General features: G+C 40.9%; 1 protein-coding gene across 1 annotated transcript; it reads left to right on the top strand.

Annotated features, from left to right (window-relative positions):
• Positions 1-8,026: 8,026 nt before the first annotated feature.
• Positions 8,027-8,956, top strand: LOC126561050 (microfibril-associated glycoprotein 4-like). Its single transcript, XM_050216998.1, has 2 exons — positions 8,027-8,760; positions 8,830-8,956. The coding sequence occupies exons 1-2, from the start codon at positions 8,027-8,029 to the stop codon at positions 8,954-8,956; spliced, it is 861 nt and encodes a 286-aa protein (XP_050072955.1).
• The last annotated feature ends 9,411 nt before the right edge of the window (positions 8,957-18,367 follow it).

The following is an 18,367-nucleotide window of genomic DNA, read 5'->3' as shown; positions in this document are numbered from 1 at the left end:
TAAATTAGAATCATGTTTGCCGAGCAACAATTACTCACGAAATCGTTCCCCACACAACCACGTGCCACGCGCGCCAGCGTTCGTGATGTGCGTTTATCCTTCACTTGGTCTGCAAGGGATCAGCAGCTGCAGCAGATACAGTGAATCCCATCGCCATGACACGATCGGACAAAATTATGTAATGATAATCTGCTTACAAAGCGGCAACGGGTGGAGTGGTTGGACAACATGAGGAAGGAGGTAGAACAACACAGAACAGAGGTGACATCTTTTACCGTGCCGGATGACGCACGACACTGCACGCTCACACGCCGACGCTTCTGCTACCAAGCGCAGCTCATTTCATGAAGCAGACGGATAACATCGTGCCTGTTTGCATATGCTTTCATGCGGATGAGCTTTGGCGAAACTTTTGCCCGTTTCTAGCTCTGGCGCTCTGGCAAAGTAAAAGACGCTCCATGCACAACAGCTCTAGCTCGTGCAGCATATATCTTTCCATTGTTTGTATCGTTTCATCAACCAATTCGGAACGCTTATCATGCCAAGAGGGTGGGCGTGTGTTTCCTGCTGTGTGCTGCAGCACTTTCATCGACATTTATCTTAAACGAGCCAACACTTTCAATGGGTAGTTTATCAAATCATGTGCTGGAAAAAGATTTATTAAAGCTACCATGATTTGTTCTCAATTTTTCGTAGTTTGCTTTTTCTATTAAAAAATATTTTCAAATGTAATTCCCCAAGAAATCAAAAAAGTGCTTCAAGTAATCAACCCTAAACAACCTTTCCATCGTCATCATTCTTTCACTTTCCATCGCATAACCTTACAACAAGAAAAAATGCCTGAATTAAACGTACCATCTTCTTATTATCATCCTCTTCTACTTCATTAATCATAAGTGTGCAAGCTCCCGTAATGGAAAACCCGGCTGTATAGTGACACAGTTGATGCGAAATCAAAGCTTAACGCATTACAAAAATTGATGATTCATTCCATTGTTCCTAAATGTGTTATAAATCCCCTTCTCGTTCAAAACCCACATCAACGGCAACCCACAAATATGACGCGGTTTTACTACGCTGACTACAATAGGCAACCCACTTCAAACTATAGAGACATTTTGGAAATGTTGTTATTTATTTAATTTGCCCTTTTCATTTTCATGTTTGCTTTTTTTTGGGGGCCTTCCAGTCTCATTTTTTTGCCCACGCTGTATGACAAGTGAAAGAATGATTAACCAAATTTGGATAATTAACGAAAACTCAATTAAAGAAACCCACTTTCAGAAAAAACTTTCAAAGAAGCAGCATGTCTACAGCTCCTTCCAAACAATGAGCATCATTATGAAAAATGCGTTTATTTGTGCTCAACTCCAGGGACGACCAGCTCTCTCTCCCTTTCCCTTCGTGCCATCGTTTTGCTGTCGTGTGGTGCAAAAAAAAAATTACAAATGAAATTAACGTATGGTGGAGCGAAAAATAAAACACAACAATGACGAAACAAACGTTAAAGGTTAGCACGGCGCGCCAGACGGAATAATGAAACAAAACAAAAAAAATACCGGCTACAAACCACGCTAAGCTACATGTTGACTTTTGCACGGTGCCAAATGAAAATGTAATGCAACGAAAACACAAAAACCCTGCGCGTTAATCGAGTTTACGCAAGTGGATACATTTGTTTCTGCTGTTTCCCCGAAGCAGACGTGGTTCTGTCGGGTGAATATGGGGTAATTTTTCGCTGTGATATTTTGCAGATTTTGGTTTTTAACATTTGCAAACGTAACGTCGCCTGGTTGGTTTTTTCATTTTCTGATGAAAAAAAATTATTTCACCAAAACTCGGTTGATTTTCTAAAGTAAGATCAAAATAAAAAAGCTTATTTTTAGCCGCAGACTCGAACAGAAGTGGCTTTTACGTTTACATTGTTCATAGAATTACATAAATTTCATGAACTTAATTAAATCTAAATCTTAAAATAAATCTTTTTTGTTTATTAGTGCTTCTAAGGTTTTAACCGCAAAGGAGCAAAATACAATCAGACGAACAAACACAACGATAACTTATTAAGGAGAACAAACAAACGAAACATAAATGAGTAGACATTCAAGAAGTAAAATAACAGCCAACTCATCGTTCATAATAATGACAAATTGCTAAATCAGTAAGCCAAAGTCGACCAAGAAAGCTCAGCTCGGAAACAGGAAGTCTAAGGGAACAACACTTTTTTTCGCGTTTTTTCATGCTAAAAAAGCTTAAAAAAGTACAAAATAAATTTCATCTTCAACGCGAAGAATGCTAATTCCCACCCAAATCCCTTAGATCCGCACCGATATGCATGGTTTAGCAGCTGAAGATGGTCTAACCTCAGTAAACCTGCGATTACTTTATTGACTTTTCTTCGCTCCTTAATTTTTCATGATTTCAAAGTCCCGTTCTCGTTCTTTTTTCTTTCCTTTTGTTCCTTTCCTTTCCAAACGTGTTAAAAAGCACAAAAAAAAAAATTATTTGCAGTAGTCTGGTTTGCTTACGCGTGCAAGAACTTTTCGTTTTTTGTTACTTCAGTGTGATGTGATTCGCTTTAATCCCAGATCACCTCTTTCCGGCAGCATGGCCGCAAATGCTACCGGGCTGCCTTGCTATACCATCCATCACCACCAAACGTTTATTTCAATCAACTGAACCGACCGACACCATACACGGCACGAATTCCAGCTCATCCGTTGGCAGACGGCCAGCGCACGATTTAAGGACCAATTTAAGAACCGAAAAGCCCGCCCGCGTTCAAGTGCACCAGCAGCTACATAAAGCTCTTTTGGCGAAAACTTCGTAACATGGCCTCCTAGTCATGGTGGGGGAAAAACACACTCACACACGAAAAAGGTGTAAATGGTGACCTACCCCGATGTGACCCCAATGGAGGCGCCTGGTCACGTTCGGTGGTCGAGTCACGGACAGGATCAAAATCAGCTGTACCACGTTTCTTGTCCCGAAAACCAGCATTCGCTTCAGTCCGCCTACCGCCCGACGGCTTGTAATCATGAAAATTAAATTTATTCAAATTAAGAGCCCTAAAGTTTGTGCTCTTCGTGCTGCAGGACGGGTAAACGCACCACCATCGCACCTCTGGCCATCGAGCCTTTGTTTCGAGTTTTGTTTAAAGCCAAATTTGTCACCTCCATTGCTAGCATGATACGGTGCGCCATAACAGCAAGGCTCGTCCGGCAGGTGAGTAAGACAGCGTGCAGCTCTTGTAAACGTTACCGCCGTCTCGACCGGAAGCCGGCAACCTAACGTTGAACGCTACGGTCATTACGCTCGTTGTCATTGTCACCGTTACCGAAACGCGCCGTAAAATGTCATCACCAAGGCACGAAGCTTATTCCCACTGGTGGGACCATGCCTACTACGGACACGATCCGCACCACGACGATGATGATGATGATGATGATGAGGATGATGGTGGAGAAAAGTTTTCCATCACGAAAAATCTATGCAAGAGAGCAACGGTGAGAAAAGAAATAGGAGAAAAAACAATTCCTGCTCTTTCCGAACGTTTTGGTTCCGTGTTGCTTCTATCTGCAGTACTTAAATAAACGTATTATGATTATGTTTCGGCTACATCAACAGCTGCACCGAGGCGGAAGTTTGAGCCGTGCAGTGTGCAGTGGCAAACTGCTCTCACAGGGCTAATTTGGGATGTGCATAAATTTTCCCATCGACAAACTGGAACGGTGCATTGTGATATGTGTGGCTGGGTTGTTGGTAGAAGCACGATTGAATACAACGACCATAGGTGGGATTGAAGTCGTGGCTTAAAGAATTTAGGGTTTTTAACTGTTTTTATTGGATATGCAGCAGGGAAGAATAACATAATTCAAACGAGAAAATTCATGTTACATTTTTCAAAAGGAAAAAAGGAAGCAAACGTTAAGATAAGAAACACATAAACACGCCTCTTATTTATCAGAAAATTAAAAATCAATCACTCATAAACTTTCAAATATTCTTATACCGCAACGATCCCACACATTCAATATTCAGAATTTTTCTACCACCACTTGTCCCTACTACCCTACTGGTCATAGAATTCCTCCAGCGCTTCTTAACTTCATCACATTTAAACATTACCGGCACAATTTTTAACGACACATTACTCATCCACCAAATTGTAACGAGACCGGCTTTCCTTTCTGCAAGCCACTTAGCATCATTTCAATTTAAATTATCCAGCCACAGCAGAAAACATCACATTAAGCTGATGGTTCACGGCAAACTACCGTCTGTTTTCGATTCCGCTTTCTAACTTCCCCAAACGCGTTCAACATTGCCATTTCCTCATCTCCTGTAGTCTCCTTTATTCCCCGCTGCAGTAAAAAAAAGCCAACTCACTTCGAACGCAGCCTCTTGACGTGCCCCTCCTGTAGCTTACCGATTCACAGCACCGCTTAAAGTCTACTTTTAATTTCGATTTCCTTTTTAAACGTTCATTTATGAGATCTGCTCTGCTGTCAATGAAGAGCGTACATTTTATTATGCCTCATCGACACAAAATCCCAACCTGCACGGGCAGCCACAAAAAAAAACAGGAAGTGCCCGTCTGCAACGGAATCCAGTGTTCCCACAAGGGTAGCAAAAAATAACAGGGCCATGGTAAAAATGGTTCGTGTAATCGTAATCAAAATGAAATGCGCTGGTATTACTCAACTAAGCCGCAACGGCTGTGCTAAGTGTCCGGTCCGGGGTTGATCGTTTTAAAACGTTATCATCGTTTTTTTTTTGTGTTATCCTCTTTCGCACTTTGTAACTTATCCCTGTGCCGATTGGCTTAATGAGAATAAATGATGAAGATTAGGAAAAATTTGCTAAATTTGCGCGCCACCCATTTGATCTGTGAAGATGCAAAACAAAACAGCTTAATGGTTCCGCGTAAGCTTGTTACAGCTCATCCGAAACGACTTTGTCATGGAATTATCTTTGTGTTGAAGGTATTGTGCTTTTGATCGTCAGTTTGACGAAAAATCAACGTGAAGGGAATGGTTGTTTAATGTTGTAGATAATTTTAACTTTATAAAAAAATGGATAAGTATTACACATTTTAAAGCATAATCAAAACTATCCTAAAAAGTGTATTTGTATAAAATTTAATGCATTAAACTGTAAACAAATCATACTGTTATTCAAGAGGTTCCCTACGGACACACCGACACGTGTCCCAAGTGCTTGTTACAACTTTCTTAAGTGAACGCATGTAATTTAATGTTTTGCTAAAAACATCCACACAACTGTGAAAGCCTGCTAACAAGCGTCAAGCCTGTTTCAGGTTCTGTATTTCCGTGACTATAGGGAAACGCTTTCCGATTCACTTTTTTATGTTCTTTGGCTGGTACATAAATGTGTTCCAATTCTCACAACGAGCTCCATAATTTTTTATGCTTTCTTTCAAGTTTTCTGTTTCCCGCTAACAACATATTGCGTTGAATTTTCCCTTTCACCGGTGTGCTCATTTGCGAAACACAACTTCCCGCGAAAGCTCGCCGCATTTACGTGTACAAGAGGGTAAAGCCTCCGGGCAGCTTTTCGACCATCCTTCGCCTAATAACCCAATGGTTGAGGAATGTTTTCCGCCACCGTTCTTGCTCTTCATGTTTTATATTTTGCTCCCTTCCATACATTGCTTCCGACGGACTTTCGTTCATTCCGTCTAATCTCTGTTTCTCTTTCTGTCGGTTTACCACCCGAACGGCAGCTTCAACACACCCTGTAAACATATAACACTCCTGTAATTTCTGCACCCTTTTTTCTCCCCGCGTGACGCACGACGAAACGACACGAAAGCGGAAGTCACCGGCCGGCTTTTTTTTCTCTTTATGCTGTATGAGGAAACCGCTTACCAACCGTTCCATGGCCACGAACGGTTGCGAATAACACGGTAAAAAAAACCCAAAAAGTTCAACGGCAAAAGAAGAAGTGTAAAGCTAACTTTTAATCATCTCATTAAAAATAAAATCTTGTAACAAATTTATGCTATCATTTTACATTCCACCCGCGCACACCGCCACTTCCGCCGTGGGCGGTTCAAATTACGGCAAACAAAAGCGTACAGCACCAACAACAGTCGCAACAGCGGCGGCGGAAAACAGCGATCATCAACCACCGAGAGTGGCCACTCGGGAGCTTTTTGCCGTTTTGCTGTGTCTTTGTGGAAGGATTAGGCTAAACGATGGCAGCCACCTCAGGCACACGATCGGCATAACTCTCCTCACACACACAGGGAAGTGTTGGTGAAAAATTAACTTCGAACGTTTTGCTTCGCTACTACAGCCAGGACACGCACAAAACACGACTACCACAGCACGGGCTTAGCAGACAATCTTGATGTGAACATGGGTTCGCTGTAGAACACTCTAACCTCCTCCAGGGTTTGACCCCAATGTTTATCGAATTATGTTTATGATGCTTATTTATACTACTCTTCTTTCCGGGCATTGCATAATCGTGGGGTAATTTACAGAAAAAGATAATAAAGGTATGTTGCTTTTCGTTCGTAGTTCTATTTGTAAATTTGTACAAAGAGCTTTTCTTAATTGTTATAGAGAAATGCATTAGAAGACCACATGTTGTTAAGATATTTATATTTTTATTCAGTACACAGTTGCTTTTTTAGTATTTTTTGTTTGTTTAGTTATTTTTTCTAGAACACTTTTGGGATATTTGTTCTGTAGTGAACACCACAAATACACTTGAAAAATTCAAAAATATCTAATTTTTAATTAATCTAATAATTAATTATCTCGCATACAACAAGCGTTGCGTTGCTGTTGGAAACTTTATTAGGTTCCCAACGCCCTGTCCCCTTAAGAGGCGCCAAGAAGAAAAGGAGAGATAAGAAGGATCAGAAAAGGGCAGGACGAGGCAACAGAATAAGCTAGCGAACAAATAACTTTATGCGTATCAAACCATAGCAATCAGATAGAACAAATGACGAATGATATCCGGCACATTTTAGGCAGACTCAGCGATCGTTCGCACCGCGACCGATCAGTACAATAATAGCGACAAAATACAATAGGCAATACAATACAATCGATAACATTTTAGGCGTACGTAAACATTTTTGTACAAAATGCAATAAAAAAAAAGGAAAAGCTACAAAAGAACATTTTTCGGTTCGAAAGCGAGCAAAACCTATTGTAAGAACTGGGTGTAAATAAAGTTGTCTTTTCAGCCACGGAAGAGCTGTCTAATGAGAAGGTACAACAAGCTAAAACTTGCGTTCAATTCTTTCCAGAGGTTTGAGTGTCCCCCTACTCAAGGTAAGGCCTCAAACCTCCAGCATGCCTGCAAGGGATATTCCTTCTGAATATCAAAAGTCGCCTGACCGACTTGCTCCGCCGACGAGCATCGAGAGTACCCCCTTACGAAAGGCAAGGTCTTGATGTATCCAACGTTTTAGTAAGAAAGATTCATACATCCAGCAAATTTAGACTGCCTGGACAGTCAAACAAAATGAAAGACATTTGTAAACCTTATCATTACCAACTGAACACGCCCGGGATGAGGCCTAAAAAACAGGGATAAAATACCGTGGTAATCTAGTTTATAAAAACAATCACAACGACATACTTGAAATTAATAAATTATCATTACCTTTCTGGTTTTTATTTTATTCTAATATAAAATACTAATAAAATATTTTGTACTGACGTCAATTGTAAACAAAATATAAAGAACAGCTCTATTTGAGAATGATATTGCGTGGTATTCGTTATTTTTATTTAGTTAATCAGCCGATTTATGATTTGAGATTCCATTTCGTTGAATTCATCCATTGAATCGTATGTGCTGCACCCTTTGCGCTCACTGATTATTACCCACAAAAACCGCATTCACCAAAACATTTGAGCTAAAGATGCAACTCTTATCGCATACAGCATGAAAAGATCAAGCTTACCACTTATTATTAGCCTTTACTTCGCACCATTTGGTTGGCAACTCTTGTCGAGCGTTGATTGTGGTACATCGCAACATGTCGTTAGGTAAAGTTGCGCTGCTAGTGTGCTGTGCAGTGGCATTTGTAGCCCACACCAATCAGCTTAACGAAACACACGCTGATCTCAACGGATTACTCTTTGAGCTGCTGCTAACGCACCTGGTTGCGCTTGAGGAACGACTTCAAACCACCCTACACGAGATCGCCCAAAACCAAACCCATCAACTGGATGAGCTGAAGCGACATAGTAGTGCTTCTTGTGGGGAGGTCGATTCGTTTGCCAAAAGCAATACACACCTACCAGACGTAAACAGGATTAGGTATCGTCGTGAAACAATCGCTGGACTCGATACCGATCGTAAGCTCGACGGTGAGTGGATAGTGTTCCAGTGGCGATTCAATGGTTCGCTCCTGTTTAACCGCACCTGGGCCGAGTATCGGGCCGGGTTCGGTGACACACAGGCCGAGCACTGGCTGGGTTTGGATAACCTACAGCAACTGCTAGCGCAAGGACGCCACGAGCTGTTGGTCGTAATGGAAAGCTTTCAGGGCGCCACGGTGTACGCCCACTACACCGTGTTTGGCATCGGAACGGTAATGGAACAGTATGCGATCAAGGTGATTGGCAAATACAGTGGCACAGCAGGAGATTCGCTAACATTCCATGTCGGTGCTAAATTTACAACTTTCGATCAGGACAACGATACGCATGAATTGAACTGTGCTACGCTGTACAATGGTGGCTGGTGGTTCAAGAACTGTTATTCGTGGTATGTTTGGGTAGTTTAAGGTAGTGTTCAAAACGATATAAATTTGAAAATATTTCTACCTCATTACAGTTTCTTAAATGGGGAGTACGTCACCGAAACTAAAGGCGTGGAAAAGGGATTGATTTGGTTTGCTTTTACCGGACCTTTTAACTCACTGAAGTCTACCAAAATGATGATTCGACAGCATGGCATCTAAGACTTTGAAGCTTTAGTATTTCTGCAATAGAATGCTTTTGTCCACTAATTCAGCAATGAATATTTACTTCACTCATTCGTCGGCAAATACTATAAGTCATTCGGGTTAAAAACTTAGATAATTAGTAAAACACTCCACCCAATACAGATTCATCATTGTGTCTTATCAAATGATACCTGCTTTATTGCTTCCCAAAAAAGCTCTGCGATGAGTCGTACCATCGCAAACCTTCACTTGATATCCGCTCAATAACTAATGAATCTACCACAACACCAACATGCAAGAAAAAAGTTCCTTCTATCCTGCTACTATTCGCTTTATTGCCCACTTTCATGCAAACTGTGGCTCGTATTAGCATCAGAATGACTCACTTTCAGCAGTTCGCTATTCATCGATCTCGCACCACCAACCCTCGAACGCACTAACACACGTGAAAAACTGCTGCCCTTGAAACCGTTTCATTCTCAACCTGTCTTCTGTTCGACCTCGTACAGAGCTGCTGCCCCAGTCTCTGCACTGCGTTTAAAAAAATGCCGAGAAGCTCGCTACACGAGCTACCGCTAGGAAAATCAATAAACGCTATTCTGGTGGTGAAATGTTTGTGTTTGTGAGTGTGTTTTTTTTTTTTTTTTGCTGTGGAAAAACTTCCTGTGTTTGTTTTCTTTTTTTTTTCGTGAGCAAGATACAATTCGCTCAATTGATTCACAAGCGAAAGATATTTTCCCCAGTCCTTGCCTACAGTTAGTTTATCTTTGATGAAACGAACATAAGAGAAATAAAAAACAAACCAATCAACAAACACAACGAATCGATTACCATTTCCTACCATTCGACATCGGCATCAAATTATGATAATCTACATGTTTGTACCCGTCCGATTGTACTCGATTGTCCATGTGCGTTTCGTACGTGTTGACATCGTGTTTTCGAATTCGAATTGTATCACCCGCACACGCTCGATGGCCGGCACACATCAACTAAAGCGAACTTCAACCCTTTTCAATTGTTCCAGTGCATGAAAAGAAAAGGGTAAAAAGAAAATGCAGTTCCGTTCTCTGCTATCGATTTATTTTCCGCTTATGTTCCTGATGAAGGGATTTTTACTATTTTTATTCAAATTTGGTTTTTTGTTATTTACAACAACCCATTACTCGTTTAGCTCAAACATAGTACAGTGAATGCAGGAAAAAGAGCAACCGGATGCGTAAACAATTCACAAAACTCCAAGCGGAAATTAAATCCCCAAACACGTACACGAGCGACAGAGAAAAGACTCCCAAACAAATGCATTTCAAAGATACGAGAACTCAACCGTGTGAGTGAGCATTGTCTGTCGCTCAATGGAAATCCACAAAAACCGTCCTTGCGCTTTCGTCCTTTGCATATTTGGCAGCAGTTGACAGACTAAATGGCCATCGACCGGTAGTACGGAGCAGCCTGCTCACTCGTCTGAGTGCTTTTCAATTAGCGCATAAATGTCAAAACTTTCAATGAACTTTTAATGTGACCACTGATATGACAGTTTGCAATTGAACTACATTACACAAGCCAACATGATGCTTTGTAAAGGGATTTTCTCTAGATTTTTGATTGGGTTTTGATTTTAAAATCGTGCTTCTCATAATATAACTATTAATATGGTTATGAAAAGTTCAATGAAATAGAACAAAAAAATTAAAATAGATTTTTATCATAAAAAATTTATCAATATTTAAAAAAGCAATTGATAACTAGCACACATTAATGTACGTCACTCAACCATTGTCAACCCTCAATCGGCAATTAATCAGCATTATATTCCATTGATCGTTTGCTCATCATTTAGTATAAATTAAACGATTTTCAATCACTATCATAACCACCACAATGATTAAACAAAGTCTGTCAACAAAGCATAAATGCAATCGAAGTTATACATTACATCTGTCTCATTTTGGACACTTGACACTCTCATACCAACTCAAAAAATAAAACGAATCATCAATCTGCATGCCTGAAATCCATTTCCTTTCTTTGTATCTTTTTTGCTCATTTTATGAAGCAATAAACCGTGCATACATAGAGTCGTATATTTTCCATTTCCTTTTTGGAAAAACACAATGCTACTATCGTAAAAATGAATTTCCGGTTTACCTTGACAGATTCTTGTATTTTTGTATCCATTTTGCTGGTTTTATCTACCATCTTGTTTCCTGATGGCCGAGACGTAAGTGCATATCAGTGCCATGTATTTTGATTTACATTTTGCAGTCCAACATAAAGTTGGTCCATAATTTGCAGAATAATCATATTCGTTTACAAGCTTCCCATTGAGTGCGTTTGGCAATAAAGCTTTGGTTGAAAGTTCTTGATGTATTTTTGTCCAAAAAAATTTTTCGGGTAAGTTACTGCCAATGGACGATAACTTAGGCCTAAAGACCTTAGAATTTTCTTTGATGAGATCTTCAGTAGATTAAGATTTTTTGGTGATGTAAAGGTATTATTTTCATTCTTTCTCTGCTCAAATGTTATATTAACCTTACCATATCAACATTACATCTCATTATTCTTCTTAGTGGTTTATCGACTCTCTAGGTCACGTCAGCCATCTAATGGCTCACGAGGTTTCTTGTTACCACGTAGATATAAACGGGAGAACGGTCCGGATGGAATTTGAACCCTGATCCTGCCGTGTGAAGACCGGCTCCTCTGATTCTTCTAACAATAAAGATTATAACTCTTTTCGGATGTAAGCATTAATCGGCTCTGTTCCAACTAAAATCATCCTCCAAACAATCGCAATAAAACACACTAATCGGCTCACACAAAGTGGAACACCCACCCGCCACAAACAAACCCCAACTCTTCCATCCCATCACGTTACATGGACAAACACACCAAACATTATTATATCCCTAACTCATAATCTACCTCAAACAGATATCATGTTCAATCTATCGAAACGCTTAACATGCAGCTTAGCTAAACCTTTTGTTTGTTATTCCGTTTAAACACAATCCGCACCGTAAAGCAGCCGTCCGATGCCCATGCACAATGTCTGGCTGCTTAAAAATTAAAGCCCTTGCCGGGCGGCGAACGGTTTCAACTTCCGACCTAATCAGCTAATGTTGTGAAGCACCGGAACGTCTCAATTTCCAGACACGGAACAATTTTCCTCCATACCAAGGACTGGCAACACCACCCTGACTCACCTTGTTTCTCTTTCTCTCCTGTGTATTGCTCTAGCACTCGTAAATAGTGCTAGTGCCCATCACTATTTGTAAATCTTGGCACGAATTTTCCCGACGCACACAGGATTCCTCCATTCACTCCATTCATCCTGTCTATTTACGGAGAAAGAGAAAGAGAGAATGAGAGGGAGAGCGAGAAATAGAGAGAATGAAACACTTTCCCCAAAACCCTAACCAGTCTTCAATAGAGCAAGAAATAGTCACGAGGTTCGTCACGGCGACACGTTTTCCGAGGACCATCGGCGAGATTAGGTTCCAACAATGTGCACAGGTCGTACTATCACCGGAAGCTATTCAAACAGATTAATGATTCATATCGGCTCTCTCTCTCTCTCTCTCTCTCTCTCTCTCTCTCTCTCTCTCTCTCTCTCAACTACTACTACCCATCCCTGTTCCTCGAGAATGGCAAACGAGGGTTAGAAAACAGAACCGTTTTGCGCTAAAAAGGATGAGCAGCAATACCCAGTAGCGTATATGAATAATAAAATTGAATAATCCTAATGGCCTTGGTACCTATACTATGTCAGCTTCTAGGTGACTTTCTACATTTTGTTAAATCTCTTTTCCTGGAAGCATCCCCAGTCCTTGCTGCCTATTCTCGTTATCAAAGCCTTCATCTACACGTTCCCGCGTTGTTTTTGTTTTAAGGATAAATCCACACCAAACTTATTGTCAAAAAAAATCCTACGCTCAACTATTTGCAGCGAGTTCTTCACTGTGCCCCGCCCACGCTTTACGGTAAAGGTTCATCCCGCCAGGGCTAAGCATTCTTTAGGCTGATCCGCTGATTTTGAATAGCAACCACCACTAGAGGCGTTTTCGTTTGTTGGATCGTTCGATTCACACTTCATTTGGCTATGATTTATAGCACGCAAGGAATGCGCGATTTTTAAACAAACCGTTTTTTACAACTTGCATCAACTGGAGAAGAGCAAAAAAAAAAATACAACAAGCGTACACTAAATCAATGGCATCACAAAATCCGTGGATTGTGCTGTCACTGGAGAGCTGGCGCTTAATCTAACCATAAATCAACAACCCGTGCCACAAATGAACCACAAACCAACATGTTTGTAAAATCTATAAATATGGGCAAACACAGACGAGCTTTTGTAAACATGCGATAATCTCTTACTCTCAACTAACTTTTTTTGTGGTGTTATTCATTCAGTTTACATGTTCATTATTGCGGTCTAGTAAATAAACAAAAGGATTTCATAACGTTTACCACGGTTCGAAAAGCTTTATCAGTAGAAAAAAAACATGTTGGTGTCAGCTACTCTCAATAATTCCTATATTTCCAAAACTGCTACGAGTTTGCCAATACCTGACGTGTTTGTTTACGGCATTGAAGGTTTTACGTATGCTCTAAGAATAAAATTCCTCATAACAAAGCCGCTAGGTGTTCGTCAGCAAGCGAACAATACCCTCGGGAAGTCCTAAATAAGAGGCCAAGGCCGAGGCAGAACCGGGGATCAAACGCCTATCGCATCGTGTCGACTGACTATCTAACTAAGTTGTATAAACGAGTCTAGTATGCCATGCGATGTCGGACCTAACCTAACAGGTTGTTAAGCCAAGAAGAACGTAAAAAAAACTGTACACTGTACAGCATTCGGCACAACTTTAAATTAATATCTTTGAATACGTTATAACTTGTATACTAATTAAAATTTATTTTAAAAAAATTCAGCGTGAGGCAGTATTTTCCATTAACACAAACCCTTCACACGACGCCTAGAACCTTCTCGGTGATAATTGTATGGTTAATTAATAGGATTTCTGTTGATTGCTAAATTACAATCACGACTCTAAAATTTTCTTGAAGACGGTCCTGATGTCCTGGCGATCGAACCTGCGGATACATTGTAAAACAACAAACAAAATCCCACGTGATCGTTTGATGTTGCGACTAGCAAAAATTGTCATTTGATAAGGGTTGTTGAGGAAGATTTAATTTGTTTCGGTCAACTTGCGAACTTAATTATATTGTTGTACCTTTTAAATAGTTTCTCGCAGTGCATGAGCTGAGTGTTTTCTTCTTTTCCGTTGGGGTATTTTACTAAACGGCACAAGAATCTTGCTTCCTAGACCTAGCCTAACACGAGACTGATCTAGGCATTCCTATAATCAATTTTGTACAATGAGAATTGTAAATTAAATCTCCTGCTGTATAAAATACTAAAAAATAATTTTTAAGATTGTTTTTATTGTTTTATCCGAATCCTACTTCCTTTTACTATCATTATTTGAGTCGAAAGAAAACACCAACAAAGCTTACAAATATTTTTTGAAACCATTCCATACCAACAATGTACAGGTGTTCAAGCAAAAATCTCATCAAAACACAGCCTTCAAAACATTATGTTAATAGCCGCTATTTAAATATAGTTCAAAACCCCATTTTCTACCACAATCCGGCACGGCTCGATTCTCCACGTTGACCGTACCAAAAACCAAAAACCTGTCCGTAAAAGCTATCAGCTAACATATAAATACATCCACTTCTGATCTTTGGCCTTAGAAATGGCGGCCACACGCCATACAGGCTACAGTGCATGACATCTTGTCATGCTGCACAACTTTCACTACATCTTTCCGAGGCCTTCTCAGGAGGGTGGACAAAACTTTTTACATTGTTTTTTTTCTGTTTTCCCCTCGCCATAAGTTTCGATGGGCTAAGTAACAAGACAACAAAAAAGCAATACCTTCAAAACATTAGAACACACAGAAGAGGGAGTGAAAAAAATAATCCACAACTATACAAGCACAAATCTGAACCCTGAAAATTCTGAAAACGGACAACTTTTCGGTCGGTGCGGGCAGAGAGTTAATGCGTGCGAGAGCTGTCACAGCTCCCTGTCGAGTGTTCCGTTTCGCCGCTTTTGGTTGCCTAAAGAACCCTGGAAAGGACAGGAGAATAGTAAGAGTGGTATGCAAACGGTACGCTACGAACATGATTTCTCAACCAATCTTTTCAGCCCTTCAGCGTGTGAGTGTTTTGTTGCTTGAAGTGGTAAAACAAAACAAAAAATTGGAAAAGACAAGGATATAGCAAACAAACTTTGAACAAGAGTGCAAGTGAGTGACTTCGCTCGGGATTGGAAATGAGCGTTTTTTTTTTTTTTTCGTTCCTCAACACACAGGATGAGTATGGATTTTTCTTCCAATTCAAAAAGGGTCTGTTTTTATCAGGTAGATAAATTTGTAAAATACAAAATACTCTGGTAGTCTTTTTTGTTTGGCCAAAAGATTCATCTTCCAGCATTTTCTTCGTGCCCAACTTTATATGTTCCTGTGACACATCAAACCCAGGATCAGGAAGCATTATCGGTTGTACGAGATTTACCACCTGTTTCCGTTGCGGGAAAGATGGATCTGTTTTTTTTTTTGTCCTCGTCTTACAGTTTTTAGTTTCCAAAACTCCGAACGTCAGCAGACCCGTGTAAGCTCTGCCGAATGAGTATTTATTTATGCTGAATTTTCAAATAATCATCAGCCCCAACCTTACCCCGACTGTTTCCAGCAACGGAAGTGTGGTGGATTTGTAACACATTGTGTTCATACACTTCTCTGGGCACGAGACCACCCCGAGATATGAATAAAATTGTGCATATCATAACATTTAGTTCGGTTCGGTTCCCAACACACCAGATCGAAGGAAGATGTTCGCCTCCCACATGCGATCGGGAAGTTTCCAACTGCAGCCACAGCACCGGCCTTATCCCTTTGGTAGGACAGCAAGGAAGAAAGGTAGGCCAACTGGAAAAAAAAAAAACAAAGCTCGGCAAATACGCTCGAGGATGGATGTTGTTTTGCAAATGCCGTACCCGAAGAAAAGCATTCCGAAATAATCCGCATTCCTTTCGGGCACTGGAACGAACTACCCGTCGTTTGGAACTGCTGTTGATTTGGGCCAAACGAGATGATTCAACCATTTTGCGTGTTTCCATTGTTTTATGATAGATTTCGTCTGTTGTGTTGTGCTTTTCTCGTTCCCCCCCCCCCCCCTCTCTCACATCAGACGATGTGGGAGACCTGTCCTGATTGCATGTACCACACGCATTTCCGTTCCGCGCTTGTTCCACCAACGAGAGATAATATTATTGTACGTGAAGCATTTTTATTTTCCTTCTTTTTGCAACGCATTGTTGTTGTGGTGAGCTGTTCAAATTGAACCAAATATTTGATCGCCGATGATGGATTTTCTCGGATTCGCCCCGAAACAGAAAGAACAGGTCATGAAAACGATTGGCCCACGCGCATGCAAATAATTGATCAGTGAACAGGCTGAAGGAATTGTACAGCACGTGGCATGCAGTGTTTTGACCGTTCGTTTTTTTAATTCTTATTATTCATGAAGGATTTACGAGATTGACTGCGAGCTTACGCAAAGCACGTAAATGATTAAACTTGTGTGATTCGTAAGCTAGATTTGATCAACATTACTTTATTCAGTTTAGTTTGCAGTTTTTTTTACGCTTTTTCTGATATGTTTGAATGCATTTCAGTTTTGCATGATATTTTTCCAAATAATTTTGAATAATTCTAACATTTTATTGCTAGTTTGTCCGATAGTTTTAATATTTGTTTCAGTGTTTTAATCGAAACCGCTGATTTCAACGTCTCTCCAAATATATTTTATTGCGTCCCGTAGTTAATGACACCTACTGGACGGGAACGAAAGAATAATAGGTAGTCCTATTGCAGTGCGCCGTGGCATGGAAACGACTAGAAAAGGAAAGAAACAGAGGAGTGTAACGATGGTGTGGTAACTACATGATAAAGGAAAAAAAATGGACTGCAAGGCAAGCAACTTAAACCTATCCACGGGAATGGGGAAGTGCGGAGCGACTGGCCCCAAAGATCTTGTACACAGCAAACCTTGTGAATGATACAGTCGATACAGTCAATGTCCTAGCCATCGGCGACAAAATCCACACCAACCAGTACTTTAACAGGGACCAGACAAGCGGCCTTAAGGCAAAGATGATCAGAAAAATCTCAGGCAATACGCTTAAAAAACGAGATCCTTCGAGACAGAGACTTGGTTGACATTACACCGTACAGTGGAACGATCTTACACACTAGGGCGTTCGGGATAATTTTGACAGTTACATTTTTCTTTATAACTCGTGATGGAGTTGGCATAGGAAAACAAGCAATACGTCATTCGACAGCTAAAAGTGTACGGAACAAGCAACGAAAACATCCCGTGATAAAAAAAAATGCCAAAAAAAAGTATATTGGGGAAGCGGATCACATGCATCATGATGATCCGCGCCGGACGCGACAACCGCCGACACGGTTAACACCCAGAATAACCGGTGGCTGGCTTACTGCCCGGCGGACGTGCCACGGGTGCCGCAAACCAAGTTCCCCCAGACGGTGATGGTGTTTTCCTGCGTGTCATCGGAAGGGGACGTGATGCCGCCCCACTTTTTCGGGCAGGGGCTGAGGCTGAACGCGGACGGGTACATTTCCATGCTGGACACCGTCGTAAAGCCTTGGATCACGAGAGTGGCCAACGGCAGACCGTACGTACGCCATACAGCCTCCAAAACGATAAAGTGGTTGGCGGCCAATTTCAACGACTTCACGCCGAATGTGTGGCCTCCCAGCTCCCCGGATCTTAATCCAATGGGGCGCGGTGGAACGGGACACCAACAGAACCTCCAGCAACACCAAGGCGGAGGTGATGGCGAAAATCAGGTCCGTTTTCACGGCCCTACCCCGCGAAACTGTCGCCAGGGGTTGTTCCCGGTTCCGGAGACGGGTGGAGACCGTAATAGAAGCCGAGGGCGAATATTTTGAATAAAATGAATGAAATACATGGTAAGCTACTATTTCTAAAACAAAAAAAATTCCCCGACGATTAATTTTGCCAAAAAAAAATTTTTTCTTTCTCCGTAGGTGACTGTCAAAATTATCCCGAACGCCCTACAAAGATATAAATGGAAGCAGGAGATTAGAGAGACAAAGAGATAGAGAGAGAGAGAGAGAGAGAGAGAGAGAGAGAGAGTTATATAGTTAGTTTTTTGTTACCTTTCTTACGAGGCCAAGGTCGCTACTATTATTGACCAGATGATTGATCACAGAGGCTGATTAATCAGGACAATTACGACATCTTAAAAAGGCTTAAACCACAGTTTCTTTTAATTGCTCCACATCTTCTAGCCAC

The sequence above is a fragment of the Anopheles maculipalpis genome, chromosome 3RL, assembly GCF_943734695.1.
Source record: "Anopheles maculipalpis chromosome 3RL, idAnoMacuDA_375_x, whole genome shotgun sequence".
In the NCBI taxonomy this organism is placed as follows: Eukaryota; Metazoa; Arthropoda; class Insecta; order Diptera; family Culicidae; genus Anopheles; species Anopheles maculipalpis.
This window is presented reverse-complemented; position numbering and strand designations above follow the sequence as displayed.

Excerpts from the sequence above, each read along its gene's own strand:
- LOC126561050 (XM_050216998.1), top strand. The coding sequence starts at position 8,027 with ATGTCGTTAGGTAAAGTTGCGCTGCTAGTGTGCTGTGCAGTGGCATTT. Across the intron at positions 8,761-8,829 it reads TTCAAGAACTGTTATTCGTG|TTTCTTAAATGGGGAGTACG; the intron begins GTATGTTTGGGT and ends ACCTCATTACAG.